At 40.6% G+C, this 8520-nt stretch overlaps 1 protein-coding gene across 2 annotated transcripts in view; it reads left to right on the forward strand.

Annotated features, from left to right (window-relative positions):
• The window catches only part of TENT4B (terminal nucleotidyltransferase 4B), a 62533-nt gene extending 54747 nt beyond the window's left edge, over nt 1-7786 (forward strand). The window contains exon 12 of one of the 2 annotated variants that reach the window (XM_075837518.1): nt 5838-7786. In XM_075837518.1, coding sequence (XP_075693633.1) covers nt 5838-6014 — 177 coding nt within the window. In that variant the 3' untranslated portion in view covers nt 6015-7786. The remainder of the gene's footprint in view (nt 1-5837) is intronic. The other variant, XM_075837519.1, reaches the window with a different exon arrangement.
• Nucleotides 7787-8520: the final 734 nt, after the last annotated feature.

Consider the following 8520-nt stretch of genomic DNA (forward strand, 5'->3'; position numbering starts at 1 on the left):
TATATAGTTTCATATGCATAATTACATTGCAGCAAGAATGTTCTTTTTATATACGGCCCACCCCCTTATCTTTTAGTTAATTCTTGTTCTGAACATGTTGCCTTAATCTTTCATGGAAGTCGGCGATTTATATTGCCACATGCCTCTTTAACCAAAACCTCCAGCAGAAACACAACTTTCCAATCAATGCACCCCCCACCTAATTATTTATCTAAATGCGCTATATATAATTTGTACTCGCTTCCCTTCAATCCAATCCTGTGTGCATTTAATAATACACCATCTCGAATTCTAGATTTCACCCTGCTTTCTCTTTCTCTGTGCCCGGCTCCCTGCAGTGTGTTCGGTCCGGGAAATGCGGCCGACATACGGAATGTATATCACGGACCGAACACACTCGTGTGAGTTAGGCCTTATAGTGGCAGTATGCGCCTTCTATGTATAGTGGATACATAGAAGCTGCAAGGCTAAATAACATTTTAAATGTTCGAAAAATGTTTATTAACCCTAAATGCATTAATTTAACCCCTTAATGACCAGCAATTTTTTTATCTTTTTCCATCGTTGCATTCCAAGAGCTATAACTTTATTTTATTTTTTTGCGTCAACATAGCTGTACAAGGACTTTTTTTTGCTGGACAAGTTATATTTTTTGATGGCACCATATTGGGGTACATATAATGTGATTAACTTTTATTAACTTTTTTTTTTTTGTGGGTAATAGAAAAAAAAAACCACCAATTTCACCACTCCTTTGTTTGCGTCCTTAATTTACTGTTTACCATGTAATATAAATATAAATAACATAGTAACTTTATTCAGCGGGAGTTACGATTGCAACAATACCAAATTTATATAGTTTTCTTATGTTTTACACATTAAAAACTGTTCTTTCTGAATTATTTATTTTTGTGTCTCCATATTTGAAGAGCCATATTTTTGCGGGACAACTTGTTGTTTTTATACCAATTTGGAGTACGTGTGGCTTTTTGATCACTTTTTATCAATTTTTTTTGAAGGCAGGATGCACAGAAAACCGCAATTCTGGCATTGTTTTTTATTTTATTTTTTACAGCGTTCGCCGAGCAGGTTAATAATAATAGCTTTATCGTTGGGGTCGTTACGGACGCGGTGATACCAAATATGTGTAACTCTATTTTTCATAATAAAGCATTTTGTAAGGGGAAAAAGTGGGTTTTTCATTTTCTTTGGGGTTTTTATTTATTTAACTTTATTAAACGTTTTTTTAACGTTTATTAGTCCCACTAGGGGAATTTACTACGCGATTGTTTGTTCGCTTTTATAATACACTGCGATACTATGTATTGCAGTGCATTATTGCCTGTCAGTGTAAGGGTATGTTCACATGCAGTGACCAAAAACGTCTGAATATACGGAGCTGTTTTCAGGCGAAAACAGCTCCTGATTTTCAGAAGTTTTTTGAGAAACTTGCGTTTTTTTACGGACGTTATTGGAGCTGTTTTTTCTATAGTCAATGAAAAACTGCTCCAAAAACGTCCCAAGAAGTGACATGCACTTTTTCGCGGGTGTCTTTTTATGCACCGTATTTTTGACAGCGTAAAATTACACCTCGTGGGAACAGAACACCGTAAAACCCACTGCAAGCAATGGTAAGATGTTTGTAGGCATATTAAGGGCGTTTTTTCAGGTGTAATTCGAGGCGTAAAACGCCCGAATGAAGTCTGAAAACACTGCATGTGAACATACCCTCAAACTGACAGGCACGTTTTAGGCCTCGTCTCTGGCATGGCCTAGCAGGCACTAACTAGTGGCAGACCTTGGGGCCTTGTTAGGCTCCCGGCTGCCTTAGAAACCACTGGCATCCTGCGGTTGCATGCAGGATGCTGGTGGGGTGAGAGGGAGCCCCCTCCCCCCTCTAAAACCACTTAGATGAGGCGCTTGCTATTAAGCGCCGCATCTAAGGGGTTAAATTGGCTGATTTTGATCCGCCTGCTCGAGCAGCACTGCTCCGAGCCCTGAGCTACCGGAGGTAGCTGAGAGCATGGAGTCTTAACTCCTCACGGCGCCACTTATTTATTTAGATGCAGCGCCGTGAAAAGGCGTATGCATCAGAATAAAGCCTGTTAGTGGCCGCTATGAAAAGGCGTGTTGGCGGTCACTAAAGTTTAAGAAAAAATAATGCTACAAAAGTTTAGGTAGCCTTTGAGAACGCCTAACCATGTGGTATACGGCGAGTTGATGTGGTCTTGCAATGCGTTTTTCAGCCACGCGACAATCACAGATAAAGCGCATCGTTTTTATGTGCTTGGCCTGTATTTGCCACGCGGTCGGAAGACACGTTAATTCACGGTAAAACAGTCGCCCCCTCCGCACGCTACTTAGCCGCGCGGAAAACAAATGCTATGTGTATGGGCACCCTAAGAGGCAATTATTTGAAATCAATAAATTCCCAGGGGTTTTAAGGATGTACTCTTCTCTCACCTGCTTGTTTTATATTTTTCTTAATTCAACTTCTGTCACCGTGTTTGAGATCATTCACAAAATGGGGCTGTTGTACAATATCAGCCAGGTTTATGCTTCAGTGATACAGCTTTAGTTCTCCTGTGTCACCCATGCAGACACAAGCACTACCTGCAGGTCTCCGCACTAGATACAGCTGCTCAGTGTACAAAGCAGCTATATCTCAAAGTAAAAAATCATTTTTAATAAAAAGTAATTAAAGTTGCACTAAACACATTGATACACGTTTTTATATATCATTTAAAAAAAAAAAAAAAAAGTCAAAGGTGTACGTAGCCTTTCAGACTTGGTGAACTGATTTGCCCAATTCATCCTTATGGCCTGTTAATGGTCAAACGGTTTACAAAACAATTCACTAAACTCCAGTCATAAAATAAAAAGTAACTAAGGCAAAGTTCACACTACCGTTACGATCAGTTCACCTCTCTTCCGTCAGAGCAAGAGCGCATTGAAACATTCAACGGAAAGCGACGGTTCAGTTAGAATTACTATTGATTTCAGTGGTTATTATTTTGTATCAGTTGCTTTCCGTTTGTCTCCATTCACCAGGTTTCCGTTTTTTTGAACGGAAACAAAAGTGCAGTCTGCAGAACTTTTTGTTTTCGTTCAAAAGAATGTAAACCTGGCGAACTGAGACAAATGTAAAGCAACTGAAACAGAAATTACCATTGAAATCCATGGTAATTCTAGCTGAACCGTCGCTTTCAGTTTAATGTTTCGATCCTCTCTCCCTCTGATGGAAGAGAGGTGAATGTATATTAATGGTAGTGTGAACTTAGGCTAAGTTCACGCTTGCGTTGTATAATCTGTTACACCGATCCATTTTTAGATCCGAATACCAGATCAAAGCGGATCCATAAAAAATCCCATTGAAGTCAATGGGGTTTTTAATTGCATCCGTTTGCGTCCATTCTGTTAGTCATCCGTTTTTTTTATGGAATTAACAGGATGTGTAACGGATGGGTTGTTTTTATCATTGGTCTCAATGTAAAACTGATTTAAATAGATTGTAATCCGTTTGCATCTGTTTTGATTTCAATGGGTTTTTAACTGATCCATTTTAATCCTTTTCTGATGAGAGTACCGGATTATACACGCAAGTGTGAACTTAACCTTAAGGCCCTTTTACACCGGCCGGTGCAGCGATCGCCATCGAGACATCGTTTGTCGGCGCTCGTTTGCTCTTGTCACATGGAGCTATGGATGGGGAAGAGCGGTCATTACTCCGATCGATTGTCCCCATAAATGATCATGTCGGCAGCGCATCTCCCTGTTTACAGAGGGAGATGCGCTGCCGACAACGATAATATTTTACTTTTTTAAAACTATACGATCAGCAGATGATCGCACGTTTGCTCATCACTGCCCTGTTTACACTGGACAATTATCGGCAACGAGTGTTCTATTAACGCTCGTCTGCCTGATAATCGTCCCGTGTAAAACCCCCTTTGCTTTCTACTTCTCTGAATACTGCCAGCAATGTAACTAATGATTTATTGTTTTGTCTTTGCTGTGGCTATTTTCAGGAACATGTAAATGTCTGTTTCTTTCAGTTATACTCCTACTCACGGTAGAAACATACACACGTCCCTTAGGCTGGGTTCACACGAGCACATTAACGTCCGTAATGGACGGACGTATTTCGGCCGGAAGTCCCGGACCGAACTCAGTGCAGGGAGCCGGGCTCCTAGCATCGTAGTTATGTATGACGCTAGGAGTCCCTGCCTCTCTGCAGGACAACTGTCCCGTACTGTAATCATGTTTTCAGTACGGGACAGTAGTTCCACGGAGAGGCAGGGACTCCTAGCGTTGTACATAACTACGATGCTAGGAGCCCGGCTCCCTGCAGTGTGTTCGGTCCGGGACTTCCGGCCGAAATACGTCCGTCCATTACGGACGTTAATGTGCTCGTGTGAACCCAGCCTTAACCCTCGCCATTGGTGTGTATCAATGTCTCTTATATACTTTTGGCCAAGCTTCTTCGTGCTCCTGTCTCCAAATGTGGAGTAACTGTGTGATGTATTTCTGTACACCGCTCAGCCACTCTGCTTTACGGTCTTCTAATCCAAAAATAAGAAGGGTTTGTCATATGGAACATATTGATATAGTGGGTTGCTTTGCTCCCTGGTTCAGTGTTGGACCGTGCAACCCCTTCCCTCTAGTTTGCCAGTCACTACGATTTCATTCTGATTGCCACACCTGAGCTGCTTAATTGTGGTATTACTGGGCAAAAGGTCATGTAAGGCTGCGTTCACACTTCGTAGTCAAAATGTGTTTTTTGCAACGGTTCGTGACGTGTGAACCCAGCCTAAGGGCTGTAGTGAAGCTTCTCTTACTAGTGCCTGCATATCACAGGTCCTCTTGAGCAGCTTCACTCATTTGCAGAAAAGAAAACGAGTTTGATGGTGGATTTTTTTTTTTGACTAATATAAATGATCTAGCCATATTATTTAGACCATGTATAACTATTCTAGTTTATTATGTATGCAGCTGTTATTTGAGCACTACATGGTGGTATTTACTAAGGCTTCGTTCACATCTGCATCGGGACTGCATTCATGGGTTCTGTCGGAGCTTTCAGTCAGGGGAAGCCATGAACGTAAACCATCGGTTTCCGTTTGCATCACCATTGATTTCGATGGTGACCCGGTACAAATGGTTTCCGTTTGTCACCGTTGTTTAAAGGTTCCGTCGTTTCAACAGCTTGAATAGCGCGGTCAACTACGGTATTTATTCTGTCAAAACAACTGAACCCTTAAACCACAATGACTAACGGAAACAGTTTGCACCACCTCCGTCACCTTTGAAATCAATGGTGATGCAAACGGAAACCTATGGGTTTCCCTGACGGAAAGCTCAGACGGAACCCATGAACGGAGTCCCGGCGCAGATGTGAACGAAGCCTTAGATATTGTGTGGCACTGCACAGTATACTAATTTTGTAATGTATTGTGGTGGCGACACTGTATAGCATTATTGTTTAGGCAACTTAGGTTTTTTTTGTTTTTAACTTTAGCTGCTACATGGCTCTTATTATACTGTATGGCAAATATAATTTAATATCGTTATTTATACACTACATGACAGTACACCATATGGTGGGGCAATGATTTGGAAATGATCTGGCCTTGGGAGGAAGGAGAACATGCAATCTGATTGAGTTACACTAACTAGACCGCCCCTTTAATGGCTGGTACGGTCTTAAACACCAAAGTGAAGTTCCACAGTACGTAATTGAACGGATTTAGCTGAAAATTTTAATATTGGTCTGAAATTAGTACCACAATGTGTCAATCGATTGGACTAATACATTTTTGCTCCACAATTTCTTTCAGCATGGCACAACCAGACTATTCCGTTCCGTGTCCAACAGCAAAGGTTTCCAGACCCAACCCAACACAAGCCAAGGCACGTCCGTGCCAAGCCGGCATCTACAGAGTGGCAAAGCACAGCACCAGCACTACCATAACAAAAAACGCAAGCACAAGCGGGAAACAGACCTGTGTAGATAGCGGTCAGAGCTGGACTTCCTCGTTGTACCGCAACACAGTTCAGCTGTATCAGACGGCTTCATGACTGTACTGGAAGCTTACAAACTTTTGAGTCCGTTTCCTTTTTACTTTTGTTTTCCCAGCTAACCATCGAAATGAAAAAGGATCCTGAACATTTAAAGAAAAAAAAAACCCAAAAAGAAAAAAGGAAAAAAAAACAACAAAAAACTTAAAATCTATATATAAAATGGCTGCTCATTTGATAAAAAAAAAATATGGAGCTAAAACAATTATTTGCACTTTTTTTTATCAGCACCACTGTGCTGGTTTATAGGACTTTAAAGTAAAAATAATAAAAAAAAAACAACAACTTACATTTCAGAAAGGGGTGCAATTTGCAAAAACCCCCTTGTCACTTAAAAACTTCTGCATGATGGGGGTTTTTTTTTTTTAATCATTTTGGAATATTATACTGTTTTATTGTGAATACCACAGTATATGAAATTGCACTTTTGTAATGGTGCAAATGCTTTTTACATAAAACTTTAAAAAATATATTTGGACTAGCTTAGGGAAATCTGCATTCTGAGATTAGGTTCATTGTGGTCACCCCAAAAGGGATAATTTCTACACGTTGTTGCCTGCTGTCATTTATTTATTTTTATATAGTATATATTTGAATAATGGCAAAATATCGGAAGGCAGATAGCCTGACCATAAGTTTGGAACTTTTTTTTTTTAAATACGTCATTTTGTGGAACATTTAAGCCCCTAGGAATGCCCCAAAACTGATCCATAAGCCCCACCTCTTTTACGGTCTGGTACTTTGGTCAGTTCTGGGAAAAATAGGATTGTTGGCAGGTATTCACTGGTCTTGTAGGTAGAAAAGAATCCATAATTTTAGGATGGCAAGTAAGATTTTTCATCCCATTACAAAGAATGTTAAAAGTCCTTGGGATGATGTTGTAAATTTGTTAAATACTCTGTTCAGGTGTTTCCCGGTAAGCTGGATGACCAACAAGATGGCTGCCATTACGGTTACCATAGGGAATGGAAAAACTGCCTAATTGGGTTGTATTCGTACAGTGCAGTTTTTGCATGCATTTTATAGGGAGTTGTCTGTTTAGTAAAGGATTATGGGGTCTATGAGCCATTAGTGTGTATATATGCTCCAAAACAGACAAAACCAACCAATTTTGGGCTCTCACATGGGCACTGTGTAAAATATTTAGCGTATTTAGACTGGTTCACACAGTGCAGTTTGTGTGGTTGCTGCTACAAAAAAAACTAAATACAAGCAGCCTTTTCCATTGCTAAATAGTACATGCTATTGCTTATCTTTACCCAAAACAAATATCTAGTATTTATAACCACCTTTAGTCATATTTGTTGACCGATCCAGCAATCTTTGGTTGGACCTCCTGACAATATAAGGTGGGCCGTAGATCTTATCTTGGCATTACGCTCCAAGATGTTCGTGGCCACGAAAAGAAACTGCTGAACAGATTTTAACAAATTGAGTTCATCTCAAGTTATTTAAAATATCCAGAACGACTTACATGCCGGAAGATCATTTTGAGCAAACTCGAAATAGTACACAAGTAAATAAAGCATACTCCCTGTATAATGACGTGTTATGCAGCTAATCTACTTTGTCTCATAATTGTTTTCTAACATATCATTATACGTATGTCGCCTTTGTTTTCAATATATTGTGTGCATTTTACGTGAAGCTCCAAGTGTGGGACTATTTAAAGGGTAACTAAACTTTTAAAAAACTTTTGAGATGTCATAGTGCCCGCTCAGAAGTTTTGATCAGTGGAGGTCCAAGCACTGAGACCCCCACCGATCGCTGAAAGGAAGCAGCAGAAGCTCTTGGGTGAGTGCTGTGCCTCTTCGTTTCTAAACTGCCTTCCTCGGAAAGTCGAGCAAGCGGTGTACGGACTCATAGAACTTCTATCGAGCTCATACACTGCTCGCTTGGCTTTCCGCGGAAAGCCGATCCGAAACCAAGCTGCACAGCGCTCACCTGAGCGCTTCTGTCACTTCAATTTAACGATCCGTGGCAGTCTGAGTGCTCGGACCCCCACTGATCAAAACGTCTGACATATCACTAAGATGTCAAAAGTTTAGTTACGCTTTTAAAATGTTGTCTTTACATAAATAGCGTTTTCTCAGTAGGATATTATAAATCTCAATTCTTGCTATATTTTTGTAGTTAGCCGAAGACAGATTTAGTACTTATTCAGACTAATATTGAATAAGTCTGTGTAACGGATGTTAAAACCACGGCTGTTATGCGGTCGCATGTATTTCAATGGGGCTGTTCGCACGGCCGTTGTTTTAACGGACTGTGTGAAGGGTGCCTTGAAAAATAGAACATATCCTATTTTCTTCCATTTTCCCGGGTCCCTCCATAGACTCAAGCCTATAGGGATCCATGAAAATGGGACCTGCATGAGGGCAATGCGGACGTGAAAAACGGCTGTTTTTCCACATCCGAGTTCCCCCACGTTCGTCTGAATAA

Source organism: Rhinoderma darwinii, chromosome 9, assembly GCF_050947455.1.
Source record: "Rhinoderma darwinii isolate aRhiDar2 chromosome 9, aRhiDar2.hap1, whole genome shotgun sequence".
Lineage (NCBI taxonomy): Eukaryota > Metazoa > Chordata > Amphibia > Anura > Rhinodermatidae > Rhinoderma > Rhinoderma darwinii.